The 18541-nt window shown below is 42.0% G+C and overlaps 1 protein-coding gene across 3 annotated transcripts in view; it reads left to right on the top strand.

Annotated features, from left to right (window-relative positions):
- CTNND2 (catenin delta 2) overlaps window positions 1–18541 on the top strand; it is a 636702-nt gene that overhangs the window by 330221 nt on the left and 287940 nt on the right. For all 3 annotated transcript variants that reach the window (XM_063130230.1, XM_063130228.1, XM_063130231.1), the window contains one exon: window positions 10179–10782. In XM_063130230.1, the coding sequence (XP_062986300.1) occupies window positions 10179–10782 (604 nt within the window). The remainder of the gene's footprint in view (window positions 1–10178; window positions 10783–18541) is intronic.

Genomic DNA, 18541 nt, shown 5'->3' with positions numbered 1-18541 from the left:
GGGGGACAAGACCGATCCCTGCGGAACTCCATACTGAAGAGTCCACGGGGCCGAGCAATGTCCCCCAAGCACCACCTTCTGGAGCCGTCCTGCTAAGTAGGAGCGGAACCACTGCAATGCAGTGCCCCCCACTCCCAACTCAGCCAGACGTTCCAGAAGGATACCATGGTCGATGGTATCAAAAGCCGCTGAGAGATCAAGGAGAATCAACAAAGTCACACTCCCCCTGTCCTTCTCCCGACATAGGTCATCATACAGGGCGACCAAGGCTGTTTCCGTGCCAAAGCCGGGCCTGAAACCCGACTGAAATGGATCCAGATAATCAGTCTCATCCAAGAGTGTCTGGAGCTGGCCCGCCACCACCCGCTCAAGGACCTTGCCCAGGAATGGAACATTTGCTACCGGCCTGTAGTTACTAAGATTTTCCGGGTCCAAGGAAGTTTTCTTCAGGAGTGGTCTCACTACTGCCTCTTTCAGACGGTCTGGGACCACTCCCTCTCGTAGAGAGGCATTAATCACCTCCTTGGCCCAGCCGGCTGTTCCATCCCTACTAGCTTTTATTAGCCAAGAGGGGCAAGGATCCAGTACAGAGGTGGTTGCGCGGACCTGTCCAAGCACCTTGTCCACATCCTCGAGCTGTACCAACTGAAACTCATCCAAGATTACAGGACAAGACTGTACTCTGGACACCTCACTAGATTCACCTGCTATAACACTGGAGTCTAAGTCCTGGCGGATGCAAAAGATTTTATTCTGGAAGTGCCTAGCAAATTCATTACAGCGGGCCTCAGATGATTCTACCGTGTCCTTGGGACCAGCATGTAATAGCCCCCGGACAACTCTAAAAAGCTCCGCTGGGCGGCAAATTGAAGATTTAATAGTGGCAGCAAAGTATTGTTTTTTTGCTGCCCTCAGTGCCCCTGAATATGCCTTACTATAGGCACTTACCAATATTTGATTGCATCCACTAGGAGTTCGTCTCCACCTGCCCTCAAGCCTTCTCCTATTTGTTTACTTTGATATTTTAAAAAGTATGTTTTGTTCTTCACTCTAAGTAGAATTATAAAATTTGAAAAGAATTGTTGTAGAATTGCAGCCTTACATTGCTACACTTGCTGAAAAGAAATTCCAATAGCTTCTCCAAATATATTTTATAAAATACCAATTTAATCTTTGGATAGGGTTTGAATGTGGGTTTGTGAGCCTGTTTCAGATGAATTGACTTACTTTAGCACTTACAAAGATGTTTTATATAAGACAAAGTTGATCTTAACAGTACTGCACAGCTCTTGTAGTATAAAAGGATATACAATGTTCAGTTCACTCATCAATGTAAACAGAAAACAAACACCTTAATTCATGAGTAAAACACAAAATAAAGCACAGAACATGATGTTATACTTGTGCGTGGGTGGGGTGGGTGGGTTTCCTACTTGGCGGGTTTCCATTGAGCAGAATTAGCTATGGATTGATTATTGTTGCATGAACTCTGAAGATCCTCATTGAACAGTGAAGACAGTTGAACAGAGACTGTCCCAGGAAGGTACAGAAATTCTTAGGTTTCAATATACAAAGCCTGTACATTTAAAGAGAGTTGTATGAACACAGAACAAGCCCTGCTCAACCAGACCAAAGCTCTGTCGAATTCAGCATCCTGTTTCACACAGTGGCCAAACAGATGCCTCCACGAAACCCGTAATCAGAGCATAAAGGTCAGACCCCATTACCCTCAGCAGCTGTTATTCAGTGGCTTACTGCCTCTGAACTCAGAGGTTCCATATAGCCATGGTGGCTAATAGCCATCAATAAACATATCCTTCATGAATTTGTCAAATCCCATTATTAGTCTAATCTATTGTAAAGCCATCTAAATAGCCATTGTCACACCTTGTGACACTGAATTCCATAAATTTATTAAGGTTTGTATGAATATGTACTTCCTTTTATCTGTGCAGACTCTACCACCACTGTATTTCATTGAAGATCCTGAATTTTAGTATTATGAGGGAGAAAACTTTCATGCATATTTTTTTCAACCTTTATCATGTTCCCTCATTCTTCTGAACTAAACACTTTTGTTTAGTAGAGAAATTGTTCCAACCCCCTGGCTTTTTTTGATTGATACATTTTTTGTACATTTTTTAGCTCTTTGGGACTTCTTTATATATAGAAAAAGGGACAACCAGAGTTATAAACTGTTTTCCAGATGTCGCCACATCATAGTGTTACATGAAGACCCTATGATGCCGAGGCTTTACATTGCTGGTAATTTATTTTGAATTACTTTACTAGTATGTCATTTTCTTTTTTCTCAGATGCAATGCACTGAGTTGACTTTTTCACTGATCACAAGTCAAAACTTTTGTTCTTAGTCAGTAATCTCTAAGTTAAACAGCACTGGTCCCAAAATAAATTTTAGGGGACCTCATAACTTACTTTTCTCTATTGTGAGAATGTGCATTTACTCCCATTCCTGTTTATCATTGATTAGCTGATTACTAATCCATAAAAGAAGTTTCATCTTACCTTATGACTGCAAAACGTCATTAGAAGCCTTTTCATTAGAGGGCTTTAGGCATTTTGAAAATCCCAGATACAAAAACTCTACTGGATCATCACAATCTACATCCATGTTGATTCTCAGAAAGAACTCCAAAAGATTGGTTAGGCAAGATTTCCCTTTGGAGAGGCCATGCTGATAATTTCTCAGCAAGGCTTGTCCTTCTGTATGCTTAACAATCCTGTCTCTAGCAATACCTTCCACCACTTTATCTGTAACAGACTTTAAGATCAATTTCCTGCTTCAATGCCCCAATAATGCCTTTTTAAAAGATGATATTGACTACTTTATGATATGCAGGCTAATCTTAATGATATTGCATATGATTTTATCAGAAGATCAGCAATTTCACATTTGAGTTAAGAACTTTCACCATCCAGAGTTGATAACTTAATTTAAAATTGGTTGTCTCTTCTATTTGATTTATTTTTTTCAGATGCTCTTTCTGAAAATCTTGGTTTAGGAGTAGGTTACCTTGCCAAATTCTCCCACAATGAAGACAAATATAAAACTTTAATGTAGTTTCTCTATAACCTCTCTTTCCTCCTTTAGTTATCCTATCACTTCTTTGTTATCTAACAGTACACTTCCTTGGCTAGATCCTTGAGTTCCATGTAGTTAAAGATGATGATGATGATGATGATGATGATGATGATGGGCCTTAATGTAGATAGTCCTATAGATTGGACCAAAGCAAATTTAAACTAGCCCCATAATATCTAAGGGTCGGGTTATGATGTTAAATACATTGTGGCACAGCAGACTTTGCTGGCCGGTACTGGCATTCCATGAGGCAGGATAAATCCACTGCATAGGTGTCAGATCAGAATGGGTGGTGGATTGCCTTTCCCTGCAGTCACTGGAAAGGCCCCTTTGGGAACTGTTGCCACACCAACCCCACTGGCCAGCTCTGGCAAATGTCTTGGAACAACTCCTACCGCTTGCTCTAAGATTACCAGAGTGAGAAATCATGTGGGTGGACTCTTCAGAGAGGCTGCCTGGCTACTCAATCTCTCACTTTAGGAAAGGGCTCAGAGTGAGAGACTGGGTAGGTGGGTTGTCTGGAGAGGCCCCCTGCCCAGCCTCTTGCTTGCACAACTCTCGCAAAACAAGAGGTTGGGCAGGCGACTTCTCCAGAGAATCGCGCCAGTCACACAATGTGGCTAATGCAGCTCTCTGGAGGGGTCACCGACTTGATCTATTACTTTGAGGACTCACCCAGAGTGAGAGTTCAAGAGGCAGGCAGTGTCTAGGGCCTTCTCAGAGTACTTCACTTTGTGGAATGACTCCCCAAAGAGCAGAATTCAGGCCAGGGTGGTTCTCCAGAGACACTGACCCTGATCTTTCATTTGGGATGGGTGTGGGTGTCACAGCAGTGAGAGTGGCAGCGTGCCTCCTCCAATCTTGGACGGCAGGAAATCTTGCACCACTGCTGCTTGCTGATGCCCATGTGCAAGTGTCTCAGTTCTTATCTCATGTCATCCTGTTCTAACACTGCAATCCTATAACCCAGAGATGGAAAATTGTGGCCATTCAAATGTGGGACTGCAGCTCCATCATCCTTCACCAGTAGCTATTCTAGCTAGGACATTTTCCCCACCCCATTATACAAAACCAGCCCAAGAGTAAGTTCCATTGAACTTAATTCAGAGTAAACACACTCAAGATTGTGCTTTAAGTGATCATTCTGTTCACATTATTTTAAGGTCTGATACAAAATGGAAATGATGACTTAAAAAAAAGGTGTGAAAATGGCTTATGAAGTTCTTCACATCCATTTGTTTAGCAGCATACTTAAATTATATTGCTGTAAAATTTACAACTTTTGTAAACTCTCAGATCTGAGAATTGTAAGTAGCTGTCAACAGTGTTATTAAGATCAGAGAAAGATGATGAAAATATGAGTAATTCTCTTGTTCCAGAGCAGTGCTATTAAAGTCAGCGGATCACCACTAGAGCAAGTTGTGAGTTGTAACCTCAGAAGACGGTGTTTACATTTTAATTTAAATCTCAATTCAGATGTAACACACAACAGATGACACAAACAAATTATAGAAGGGGTATTATACATTTTGATCCAGCTACTTTTTAATATGGTTGATCTACCAGCCAAATACTAAATTGTCTAAAAAAGAGTAAACAAATTTCAGAAAAATAATTTATTTGCCTTCTGTTTATTAAACTAAAAAGCTCTTGATTCAATTCCTACCCTATTTTCTCTTTAGCTATGAAGAATAAAAGCATTCATTTTGAAAAGTGACCTGAAATTCCTGTATAACAATCTCATTACATTAGCCAAAGCATGAACTATAAAAAAATGTACAAGCTAGGAATACCTGAAGGTGTGGGATTTAATTTTTTCTTTTTATCACATAAATTGCTAAGTATATTGGAAGTATAAATTGCTTGCCTCTTTGAAAATGATGTGTAGTGATTACAATATCTCTTGCTTGGCACAAATGTAAGGAGCTATATCTTCTCATTGCCAGGCCTCTCCTGTATCCTAACACAGCAGGCTTCAGACATACTGTTTCTGATAAGGGATTTCAGTGTCCTCTTCTTCTGTTAACTATCCTGGGGATTTTGCTTCCAACCTAGTCTTGGAACAGGGTTAGCCCTTTGTACATACATATATAACTTCATTTACAGAGTAGTTTCTTAAAGCACAGTTGTTGTATATATAATGACACGAAAAAGTACAATATGTGTATAGTAGAATGCATACGAATGTGTTAACCATGCTTCCAGCTTATCTACTTCACACTGTTAACAGATAGTCTGCAGGACCATATTAATTCATAGGGCATAATGCAGTTTATTGTAGAAAGGCTGGTAACAGGAATAGTAATTGTATGTCCACAGCATGACATCTGAAATCACACATTTATTTTGCTCCTACGAAATTAAATGACTGACACATTTTATCACTGGTAGACTGATCCAGTTATCTACATCAAGGCTCACACTGTATTGCCTAGAGATTTTATTACAAGTGTAGCAGAGGACTGAAATCTCCAGTTAGGTTTTCTTAACACCTCCCATTATACCAAGCTATTTTCAGAGGTTTTTAAAATGAATTTTTAACTTATGGATAAATATTTTCCATTTCTCAGATCTACCTGAGACAGATTCTCTCCACCCACCCACCCACCCACCTACACACACACACACACACAAGTTGTACAAATATAAGAATTGCCAGATAGGGCCAAGTTTCATGTAGTTCAGGAGTTGTTTCAGATGTCTTTCAAAGCTCAAAAGTAAAGCACGAAGGTGATAGTTATTCGCCATTTTTTCTCCCCAACATTGGTTATCTAAGGTGTACTACCTCTGCAGACAGAGGTTAAGAACATAAGAAGAGCCCTGCAGGGTCAGATTAAAGCCCATCTTGTCCAGTATCCTGTTTTCCATAGTGGTTATTAAGACAGGTACCCAATGGAAGACCAAAAGCAGGACATGAGGGCAGTAGCCCCCTCTTACTGTTGTTTCCAAGTGACAGCTATGCAGAGGCATACTGTCTCTGATCCTGTGGCATAACGAGGGCAATGCTTCCTGAAAAGCCAAACACTTCCAACCCTTTTTAAAGCAATCTTTAAAAAAAACACGCAAAAAGGAATGGGTGCTTTTTTACACTTACAAAAATGTTTGCAAAGCATCCACCCACCCACCTTTTCAGCTCAGCCATGTAGGTCGGTGGCAGCTGTTATGCCATAGAAAAATGTCTGGTACAGCAATCCCAAGTGGGGGTGGGAAGAATGAAGTGGCAGACAATCCATCACTTCCAAAGCCCTTCTGGCCCATGCCAGGCAGGGGAGCAGAACAGGCAGGTTTTGTCAAATAGTTCTCCTATACCAAGTCCAGGTTGACATAGATATCAGGCCCGGTCCTAGAGTGTCTCGGGGGAATGTAGGGTGATACAGTGGATCTAAGTCTATCTCCAACCTGCTCCTGGAATATGCTGTTTTATAGCCTACTGCCAGTGGAACCCTGACAGTGGTTCTGCATCACAGAGCTTTCTCTACCTGTGGCTGTTGGGGGCAGATGTCAGTAGTACTACTGATGTCCCATAAGCATGCACACATGCATACCAGAGTTCCTCGCTCTCAGTGGAAAGGCACATCCACCCCATCCTAACCCCCTCCAGTCAACAGATCTGTGGGGTAGGATTACACTGTTAAGCAGAATGCTCTCTTAGTGCCAACAGATGGACATTGTGAAGAAGAGAGCTAGCTATGAGCTTTGAATCCTAGTTTTGTGGCACAAAATCTCACCACAACAACTCACTCCATGTTGTCACAATTACAGCAGAAAAAAAAGATTTTGCTGCTATTATCCAGCGTCTATTCACAGGGAAATAGAAGATGGCAATATTAAGTTTGCTAGCAGTGTTTTATGCTGGTATAGCTGCATGCGTAAAGTTAATTGGTGCCAAGAACATGGAAATATTTTACTCTTGAGGAAGACAGAAAAATAACATTTTACATTTCAGCCAAGTGTTGGCTGAAATTGCTACAAGAAAAGTAATGGATGAGACCAGTACAGCTAAATGAATTGCATAATCTCCTAGAATACAGTAGACACCCATTCTAAGGGCAGTGTTCCAATTCCACAATACTGCACAAGGCCAAGAAGCACAAGTGTCAAATAGAATCAACACATCTCCCCTCTTCCAGAGGAGCACAAACTGTTCCCACAGTGGGAGCTTAAGCATCTCTGAAGTGGGGAAAATGCAAAAATCTTGTTTCAAAAAGAGTGAGATGCAGAGGAAGGATAAGGGATTCTTCTACAACAACCTGGCACGGGAATTCTGGTAGTTGAAGGACTTTTTCTGTCTAAACATCCATAGGATTGCGCTATAAGAAAAGTATCGGTCTGAATAACTCCTATTCCACTGTCAACTTCAGGCGCTCTTTAAAGTTTCAAATAATAAATCCTCTGCATGATCAAGAAAGAAAACTGCAAGGGGGCAGGGATTGAGAAATGTATCTGAAATCAGAGTGTGCCTTTTGACAGAGTGCTCAGCTATCTCTCACTCCAGTGTGCTGTTATTAGAGGATTTTAATGTTACGAGATTAACAGCCACAGATGATCTCTTGAGCCTAAGATCCCTGATAAAAACTGGAATGCAGTCTATGTCGAGAGATAAGAGGTACATTCTATTCTTTGCTGTTCCAGAAGGGGCTCAGGCACATAATTGAAATTTTTAATAGGGAGCATCTGCTGTGGATTTTCTCTTTCTCTCTCTCTCTCTCTCTCTCTCTCTCCTCCTCCTCCTCTTCTTTCTTTTTTCTTTAATTGCAAGATTTAGAGGAAACTTTTGCAGGAAGATCTAAGACCTCCTGTGCAGATGTGCCTTGACAATGTACTGTTTTAATTCAAATGCAAATTTCTATCTGGAGTCTGGACTGGATCCAGAGAATGGACCCACCCTTTCCATAGCTCCACCCCTGCCTTCATTTTCTTGTATGTCTTGTAAATAAATAATCATCAACTGCATTTCACTCTGGAAGGGGCAGCTTCAAGGGGTTCTTGGGAAAGGGTGTGTGTGAGAGAGAGAGAGAGAGAGAGAGAGTTTGTGTTGTGTATTCATGTGCAAAGGATGGGTCATGCATATTCTCTTAATGGGATGAAAACTAAATGGTCATGCACAAGGAAATGACCTTTTGGAGGATTTCCACTCCCCACTTACATACATCCCAGTTTTCACTATATAATTCCTTTTGAGTGATAAAATTCTTCTACAGTGTTATTAACTAGGTTTGAATCCACTCACTCACTTTATCCTTAAGTAATGACATCAGGAGTTCCAAGTTAGGCTTGCAGTGTATCCATACCAACTCTCATTGTTTTGTTCCAAAGCATTCCCACAGTGCTTTGTACATTTTGTAGCATGATACTTGCCATTTTAATTTAATTTTTGAAACTTTAGCAGTTGCATTCTTTACAACAGAAGTGATATACATGGGTAACAGCAATGAAAATATTAAAAATTCATTGCAGGAACAGGCAAAGGTCCTTTTATTCTAGCATGGTATTTCCAATAGTAGCCAATAGTGGCAGTGAATTTTTAAAGCTGATTGTGGATTGACCTGCATTCACTCATGTATCATCACAGAAGTACTCCCTTGCAGTTTATTCCCCTTTCTCCAAGCCTGTGGCATTTGCAACCTGGAAAGAAATAATGGAAGAAAAAAGAAAAGAAAAATCACTAGGGTTATGCCTTCTTCTCTACAACAGGGCATCCTACCAATTTTACTGTAAAGATTATTTACAAATGAATTTGACATGACCAGTTCAGTTTGACTGCAGTTTCAAGCAGAAGGCTGGAACTCTTGTTTATAAGTAATTCTACTCATGAGTAGATCCTCCATTCTGTTTCTAGCAGTGAGATTGCAGGGGACATTGGCTGCCTTCCGCTTTCTCTTTTCTTGACTGCTTTCTATTGTTATTTCATGAAACCATGTTTAAAATTGTTGTAAGCTGCCCTACATTTTGCACCAGATGGGAGAGATATAGTAAATTAATATTCCTTTTACAGCTAGTGACAAACTCCAGGCTAAGCCATTGCACACATTTTATTTTTAATATATGCATACATGAAAAACAACAACTACACTTGTCATATGTAAATGTAAACACCTATTATATGTATGCATAAAATGTGTAGATGTATACACAAGAGAGACTGGGTTACCACTCATTCTTGCTATGTCTGTATACTGTAGTAAACACACAGTTGTTGCTGCCTAATGTGTGAAGCAGACCTTGGAGGTGATGCTTTTATACCAGTTTGTCAGGTTTTCCACCAAACTAACATGGGAAGTGTAGTTTGTTGAATGTGCTGAGTATTATCCCTTAAAGTGCCCTAGTGCCTGCACAGGACTACAGTTCCCAGGATTCCCTAGGGAGGAAATTACTTTAAAGACTAGGGTGTAGTGTAGACTTTGTGACTGCATCTTAGCCAAAGATGATGGTACTTTGTCACGGATGAAGTTTGCAGTAAAAGTTGTTTGCTCCTTTTTCAAGTATGGCACTTATATGGCGAAAAAAGCTTGAATGGGAGCAACTTAAATGCTTCAATGGTGCATAGAAGCTACCGCCGCCCTCCGGCTAAGGGTGCAGCAATCACATGCAACCTTACCTGAGAGTAAGTCCCAATGGGAACAGTGGAAGTTGCTTCCGAATAAACATGCGGACTGAGTTTCCACACAGTGGAAAAGTTAAAAAAAGAAAAAAAGCGGAATATGTGCAAGATTTCGGAAAAACGCGTTTGACGCGTGAGAAACGACCCGGGGTTGTTGTTGTTTTGGTTTGTTTGTTTGGGCTTCCCGCTCCCCTGACAGCCAGAGAATATTTTAGCAGCTTCACGAATATTAGGCGCCTAATCCTCAAGGCATTTGGGTCCAGCCGCAGTAAAAAGGTCATAAACGTGCTGCGCGGGGCGCGTTTAATTCCCTCCCCAATTCTGCGGGGGCGGAGAAGGCGGAAGGGGTTAAGAGTGGAGTGGAGGGGGGAGGCTGGCGCCGTTTGCTGCTTTCTTCCTTGACCGCCTCTTGTCTCCTTGTTTGCTCGCTGCTCTCCCCGCCCATCCCCTCCTCCTCCTCCTCCTCCTCCTCAGGGCACCACCGGCCGGACAGCCCACCTCGCCACCTCGGAGCCGCCGCCGCCGCCCCCTCAGTCGCAGCCGCTGCCCAGGGAGTCCTTCGCCCCGAGCCATGGGAGCGCTTTCCACTTGCCGGACTCCTCGTCGTCCTCGCAGCAGCAGCAGCACTCGCCGGCCCTCTACTACTCGAGCTCCACGTTGCCGGCGCAGAGAGTGAGCTCGCCCTTGTCCATGCAGCAGGTGGGCTCCCCGACCAAGCTCCAGCGGGCGGGCTCAGCCTCGGAGAGCGCGGCCGCCGCCGGCTACAGCACCACGCAGCGCGTCTCCTCCCCCAAGCAGTCGCCCAGCCGCCTCGCCAAGTCCTACAGCACCAGCTCGCCCATCAACATCGTCGTCTCGTCGGCGGGGCTGCCCCCTTCCCCGATCCGGGTCACTTCCCCGCCCACCATCCAGTCCAACATCTCCTCCTCCTCGCCCATCCATCAGCTCAGCTCCACCATCGGCACCTACGCCACGCTCTCGCCGACCAAGAGGCTGGTCCACCCTTCCGAGCAGTACAGCAAACATTCCCAGGAACTGTATGCCACGGCCACCCTGCAAAGACCTGGCAGCCTCGCAGGTAAGTCGAGCCGGCGCGCCCCTCCTCGTAACTCCCTCCAAGTAGCTTCTGCCAGGGCTCGGCTCCTGTCCGTGTGCAGCCCTTAGCTGAAATCATGCCTGAATAACAAATAGCGCAATCCTAGCCGTGTTTGCTCAGAAATAAGCTGCTATTGGTTTCGGTGGGACTTACTGTCAAGTAAGCATATTCAGGGTTGTTGCCTTTGAGGCTGGTACCTTGGTATTTCTTCCATTGCTGCCTCCTCTCTCATATGTCTACTCATCTAATAAAATAATCGACCTAATGAGGGTTGTAGTTCCTGTTTAATCGTTTATCTGAATATCTTATTGCTTTTTAAAATACTCACTAATATTTAGTTGTGCCTTTTGTTTATGCATTTTTCCAACATTGGTCACAAACTAATTTCAGGCTAGGGTTTTTTGTTTTGGTAGAAGGCGGGGGGGGGGAGCAAAGACTACTTAAATCCTCTATGGATGTATTTTCTCTTACTTTAGTTGATAAGGATATTTTCGGGGTGTACTGGTGAGTTCCAATTACATGCAACTGGTATATAGTGTTACCCACCCCATCTAGGAACCGTTTTGATTTTTTAAAAAAGCCATGTTCTGGATCAAATAAGCCATTGTTGATCATCCTAATAAGCTGATAACTAAGCTGTGTACTTTTCAATGGAAATTTTTTTGTTCTGCCAAAAATCATTTGAGATATATTGCTATAGCAACAACTGTCATGCTCATGTGTCTTCTTGTCTGATTTACATGGTTAGATATGACAATTAAGAGAACTCAGATAAGAGAGGATTTTTGTTACTATCAGATAAGTATTCAAGTGCCTTCCCTTTAAAAAGATGAATTGGCAAACTATTCTAGCATTGCTCTGTGTTACCAAAAGGCTGCGCCACTCAAAAGATTAGGTGAAATTAAGTAACATCTTAATTTCATTATTCTGGATCTTGTTTTCTAAATGTAAATTTTTTTATTATTTTTTTTGGTAATCCTGGTCCCCAGGTTAATGGGCAGAGATCAAAATAAGCAGTTTTAATGTTTCATGTTTGGTAGGTTGCCATTGCAATGCTATGCACACTTACTTAGGAGTGAGTCCCATTGAACTCAGTGGGATGTGCCTTTGCGGAAAAAAATGCATAGGATTGCTATAATAGGTATAGATCTTTTCCCAATGGGAGTAGCAGTGGCCATGGTCAGCTCCAAAGCATTTCAAAATCAGGTGTTTGTTTGAGGTCCCAAGATAAACAGAAGGACTAACAGCTGCAACAGTGCTGCTATTTCACTTTCTGTAAGAAGGTTGGAGGGAGTATGAATGAATTCTCAATGTTCATGCTTACAGATTAAGGATGTCCACTAGTGGTTGTTTGGCTGAGGATCTCCCAAACTCTGATGTTGGTGCTGCTTGTGGCCTATATGGAAAAGACTGCAGTTTAGCTTCTTTACCATTACTATCAAATACTCATAATTACCTTAATTAACATCAGATGTTGCCTTTACTGAGTCAGACCACCTAGCTTGCTATTGTTTTCACCAGGAGTGGACACTGTTAGGAGGTCCTGGGGGCATTTTTGAACCTCAGACTCTCCTGGCGGGCTACAGGCCTGCTGCTGCCACCCCACAGAATTCCATGGGGCAGCTGCAACAACAACAAAAATAAAATATCATTGATTCATCACTACAGAATGCTACAATTGTCAAATGTAGCTTGAAGACACTCTGGTTCTTTTTGTTTTGATTTGTTTCCTCATGAACATGGTCTACGATGGGATCTATACTAATGGTTTAAAATGTTAAGGAAGCGTTGCGATAACTTATTGGGTCACATGATGCTATGGTTCTTACGTTTTATCGTCATTGTTTTTTCCTTCCTTCGTTGTATTTCTTCCGTTGGGACGTTTAAATAGAGTTGCTAGTGTTCCTATGTGCCCCTTTACTTCATAATAGTTGTATCTCACTGACTTTTGAATCGTGGATGGTCAGCCAATCGCTTTCCTGGGGGCGTGGATACTTCCTTTCAGCGCCTAAAACTAGTGCATTTTAAGCTCCAAAGGGCTTGAGGGAGGAAATTTAAGAAATCATAACAAATCAGTGGATGACCCAATCTGATTCAAATTTGGTAAGCTGAAAGCCCTCCTTAATAGCTAGTACTGTGTGGATTTTGAACTCTTTATCTTTAAAACTTATGCAGATGTGAGCATTTGTATAATTTCCATAATTTTTTTTAAAAAAAAATCAACGGGGGGGGGGAGATCAGGAAGTGGGCGGAGCAAAGAGACCAGCAACGAAGAGGAAGTACAAGCTACAACGATAAAACAGTGTGTCCTGCTCTGATCAATGAATACCAGGAAAGCAAAAGTTTAGTAATGCGACATTACTGGAGCTTGCCCCATGACATTTAAAAACGACACAAATTAAAATAGGGTGACCGTATGAAAAGGAGGACAGGGCTCCTGTATCTTTAACAGTTGCATAGAAAAGGGAATTTCAGCAGGTGTCATTTGTATATATGAAGAACCTGGTGAAATTTTTCTTCATCACCACAGTTAAAGCTGCAGAAGCTCTACTAGAGTGACCAGATTTAAAAGAGGGCAGGGCACCTGCAGCTTTAACTGTTGTGATGAGAAAAATTCACCAGGTTCTCCATATATACAAATGACACCTGCTGAAATTTCCTTTTCAATACAACTGTTAAAGATACAGGAGCCCTGTCCTCCTTTTCATATGGTCACCCTAATTAAAACGTTTCCAGTGGTAGGAAAAAACGTAATAAGCACTAGTGTAGATCCGCCCTACCAGACTTAGGGAAGTAAGGGTATTTCGTTTTGGTTTGTTTGAGGCCAGGACTTGCTCCATTTCTCTCCCCCACCCCCACCCCAAAATGTGAGTGCATTTTGCTAGCAAAACTTGGTTCACATTTTGGAACACTGCACTCTTCTTTAAAAGTGTGCACTTTCACTCTTTAGTCAATCTGTGCATTTGATTACATACTTTTAAAAATGCGCCCTTTTCCTATTTGCCAAAAAAAAAAAAAAAAAGCTTGCATTTGGGAAAGAGAAAGAGCTGAACTGAGCTTTGCGGTAGAAATCGGAGAACCTTGATGAGCTTGAACTTCACTGATTCTCCCATCCCTACAGCTAGCATGTGACTTGATTAAATGATAGTGTCAGCCAAGAAAACAAGAGGCCTAAGGCTGTAATTGAACCCATCAAACTCACCTTCTTTCAAACATGGGGTTCTTCCTTTGTCTCATTCTTTTGTTCCACTATCTCTCCCACTCCCTTATCCCCTGCTTCAAAAAGTCTAGAGCTTTCCTCCTTCCTAAGGCCCCTGCTTCCTTTGACATTCCCTAAGTCTCCCCCCTCCCCGCCATTTTTTTTTCTTTTTAGGTCTTCTCCTTCACTCCACCTGTCCTTTCCTAAAGTTCCTTATTTCTCAATCCACTGACTATACTAGCCTTCTCCAACCCCAGTTGGGTGATGGTTGTAGTCCAACACATCTGGAGGGCACCTGGTTGGGGAAGGCTAGACTATATTATTCCAAGCAATAACTCTGTCTCTGCATTCCCTAAGCTGCCTTTGGTACAGTCTATCTGTGATACAATCACAGCTCAACTGTGCATGTTTCAGAATTATCTTATACAATTCTGAAGAAAGTTGTTTATGCACGCACTTTGCATGCAGAAGGTCTCAGCTTCAATCCCTGGCTTGTCCAGGTAGGGTGCTCTTGTCTGGAGCCTCAGAGAGCTACTGGTGGTCAGTGTATTTATTTATTTATGAGAACCCAACATGAATACAGCGCCTAACATTTTCTAAGCTCAGTACAGGTATTAAATGATAAGACAGTCCCTGTCTACAGGGTCACAATCTAAAAAACAAAATAAAAAATGAATGGGGTGGTAAAGGGAAAGAAGGCATTAGACCCAGCTGCTGCTCCTCTGGCTGATGGATGGGGCCAGACTGGTCTTTTCCCCCTTGCCATGGGGGTGCAGTCTCCCTGTGGCCAGAGTGTGCTGTGCTTCAGCAATCCAATCCCAAAGCAACTGTTAGTGTCCTTTCTTGCAGGGAAGCGTGAAGCAAGCTCCCTGCAGCTGCTCCTACACTTGAATAAATGACTTCATAACTGGATTTTTACCTTAATACTAAGAGCATATTTTTTCTTGGAGAGCTATGTTTGCTAACTCAACTATATAGTTGAGACATACGGGAGAATGCAGACTAGCATTTTCTTAGAACGCGTTGTTTCTCTTTGATAAACATGAGATGCTAGAATCCACTTCGGGGCATTGTTCCTACAGAAATATAAAGTGTACTTGGAGATGGAGGATCTGGATGATACCTGGGCTCAAGTAGGCTGATCAATGGAGCATCACGGTCTCTTCTACTAATGCTGTCAGCTGCAGCTGGCTGCTGATGGAATTTGCTAACTGAGAGGCTCTAGGTAGAAGTTAGCTCGAGCAGACTTGTTGTTGTTGTTGTTTATTCGTTCAGTCGCTTCCGACTCTTCGTGACTTCATGAACCAGCCCACGCCAGAGCTTTCTGTCGGCCTGTAAATAACGGAAAATGCAACAGGAATTGTAAGCCCAACAGGAAATAAGGATGTGTTATTTGTAAACTATTGTAATCTATACTGATAGTTTGGTATCCTTTTATAAGTAATAATTGTTTCAGTGAAACCTTTGCAATGACTAGTCTCTTCCTTAAATGACTTTAGATCTGAGAGAGCTCTTTCTGAATGCTGAAGAGGCAGCATCCTATTTCTCCTCATCTGCTCTTTCACATGAATGGCTGGTCGGCTGGTTTGGTTGCTGCAGGATTCACTGACACATATCCTCTCAGAGACTGGCATCAGCAAATGCCCGCTGTCCTCCATATTTGGGTATAACCACAAATCTTCTGAAGCTGATGAGTAGGGTCTCTTCGTACCATACGTTTTAGGTAAATTGTGAATATGACAAGCAGGTACTTTGAAAATGTGCATCGTCAAAGAACTGGGATTGGCTGCAGCTCCCTTGACTAGTGAGTGGCAAACTGGGGTTTGTTGCTATGTAATATGTGAAACAGCCCTATTACCCATACTTACCATTGATCTAGGTGTAGTTATGATTGTGTCATAGGTTATTAACACTGATCTGGGTTACTGCAGTACATCGTTAATCTTGTTTTGCTTGTCTAATCTTACCTTACCATTTCTCAAAGTCTGAGGGTTTTTTTTAATGACATGATTTAAATTAAAACTACTTGAAGTCACTTGTTTCCAAAGTAATTATGAACACTGAAATCCTGGCCCTACAGTTTGCAGGGAGGTGAAGGTGACAGCAACCACAAGAAAGTCCTTTCTGAGAAAGGAGAAAATAAATAGGCATTTTTGTTTGTTTTGTTTGGCTTCTTTGTTTTTGTCAAAGGTGTTTTTCTGCTTTATATATACATGTTAGAAATTCAGGTCTTGTCTGTTCATGATAGATTATGACATCTCAAGAGAGGGAAACTGAGCAGGTCTTTGTTTTTTGTTCCTTAGCACTTATTTAACTCCACTGACTAATGAACTGTTGAATCAAAGGATGTCTTTGTTAAATATAAAACACTGCCAGATCTCTTCAATTAAACTCTTTGGAATCATGGTACCCAGACCTTAAAGGGGCAAAGGGAGGACTCCTTTAAGGGGAGCATTGAAAGAAAAGTTAAGCTGCCTTTAACAAATAGAAGCAGGGTTTTTCACAGCTCACCTTTAAAAAGGCTGCTAGTGTTGCTTTTTAATCGGAAGAATTAGATCTCTGTTCCTTGTTCCCTGATGTCAGTGACAAAGCTTGGCATTACTACCCTGTCTGACATTTTTAGACATTAATGAGAGAGTGACTTACTTTGGATGTATCCTTTTTGGTTTATATTTAGTCAGGTTTGTTTGCACCAGTGGTGTGTGTGTGTGTGCGTGTGTGTTTCATGGTCTTTTTGTCACCATCTAAGCTATCTGATTAGGAACTTGCTTGCTATATACGGAAGAAATAAAGAACTTCAGCACAGCTCTTTAAAGATAACCCAATAGTTTGTGTTTTTGTGTCTTAACTTATAACTGGTGAGTAAATTCTGTGGATATTGGGGATTAAATTCAGGAATACATATTCATGGTGTGGACCTCACTAGCATCAACAAAAAATGTATCTGTTTTGCAGTAGCAAATGTTTTATTTGTTCTGTGTTTTACTATGATCATATACTGCTGGTTCAAATATGGCATCTTGGCTTGATAATTCATTCATTATTGTCCATCAGGTCTATGCATTCTTTGCCTTCTCTCCTGAAGTGCCGGCTTTAATGCTTCCATCCTGGTCTCTGTAAATCATCATTTCCTGTTACACTGGAAATGGGATTGTATCCAATGCTAGTCTAATTTAAGTCCCATACATTTCAATGGATCTATTCTAAGTGGGACTAAAATTGGATACAACCCAGGGAACTGTGGTTTAATGTCCACTTAGTAACAGGGATCTGAAACCAAGGTCAAGCTGTGGTTTCTGATCCAGTTATTAAGCCAACTTTAAGCCACATTTATCTTTTTCTGACATAACGGTAAACTGTGATTTAAAGAGCTTAAGGCTGCAATGCTGCAGCTGGCATATCAGGGAAGGAGGTGTGGGGTGGTGCACAGACCTGATGCTTGTTCCTGATTCATTAAACGATGGCTGATTAAGCCAAGATTGTTATATTTGAACTGGCCCTTACGGAGGAAATCTTTTAACATATAGATCCCATTCTTTCTCCAAGGAACTGAGGGGTGCTTACATGGAGTTCTTCCTTTATCTACATAGCAACAATATGGGGTAGGGTAATGATTCTCAAGATCATCCCGTGAGCTTTGTGGCCGTGCAGGGTATGAACTGACAAGTCCAACACACTATTCCAGGGGTAGGCAACCTTTTGGGGTCTGTGGGCACATTTGGCAATTTGAGAAAATGTTCTGATACCACTCCAAAATTGCTCCCATGGGAGGTATAGCTAGTCACAAAGGATGAGTAGCCTGCCCAGCAGACTGAGTACAAGACAGAGGTTGCTACCAGCTCGTTCTCTCAGCCTCTGTTGGCCCTCTCCTTCCCTTCCTGCTAGTTTCGTTGACCTTGGCTGGATTACCCAACTGCTGTCTTTAGCCCCCCCCCCCCCAGCTTATAAAACAGAACAGAAGTGACAGGAGTCGCTTCCCGTCCCCATTTTTATTGATAGCTGGATCCATTGTAAAGGAAAGTGTCGGCCTGCAGGCACCTGCCATTTTCATTTTCTAAACCTATCTCTGAACCCTATATATCTCTCAGAAGAATTCATGGGAAATGAACATGGTAGCTGCTGGAGGCCCTCATTTTGCTTTGAAGTGTTCCTAGCTGCCAGTAAGAAAATTTGTTATTTAAAAATAAATAGGTAGGGCACCTCTTGGATGCTAAGAAAGGTGTCCAGGGGAACACTGGTGCCTGCAGGCTGCATGTTACCTACTGCTGCTCTATTTGCTGCACCAGGCTGGATCTTATAAAAGTCTTTCATCGTGCCATTTATTCTTCTGCCCTCCCATAATCTCTAAGAATGCCATGTTTTCTTGACTTCGCATGACCTTCTTTTCTATTTCTGAAAACCTAAGGATTTGTTCCCACATCTTCCTGATCTTTTTACTGCAATAATAATAATGCCTCGAAAATGTATCAACAACATATTTCAATGTTTTCCTTTTGTAAAGCTCTTTCTATAAATATGAAGTCAGGAAGCCTGTATTTTAAG

This window comes from Elgaria multicarinata, chromosome 7 (assembly GCF_023053635.1).
Source record: "Elgaria multicarinata webbii isolate HBS135686 ecotype San Diego chromosome 7, rElgMul1.1.pri, whole genome shotgun sequence".
Lineage (NCBI taxonomy): Eukaryota > Metazoa > Chordata > Lepidosauria > Squamata > Anguidae > Elgaria > Elgaria multicarinata.
This window is presented reverse-complemented; position numbering and strand designations above follow the sequence as displayed.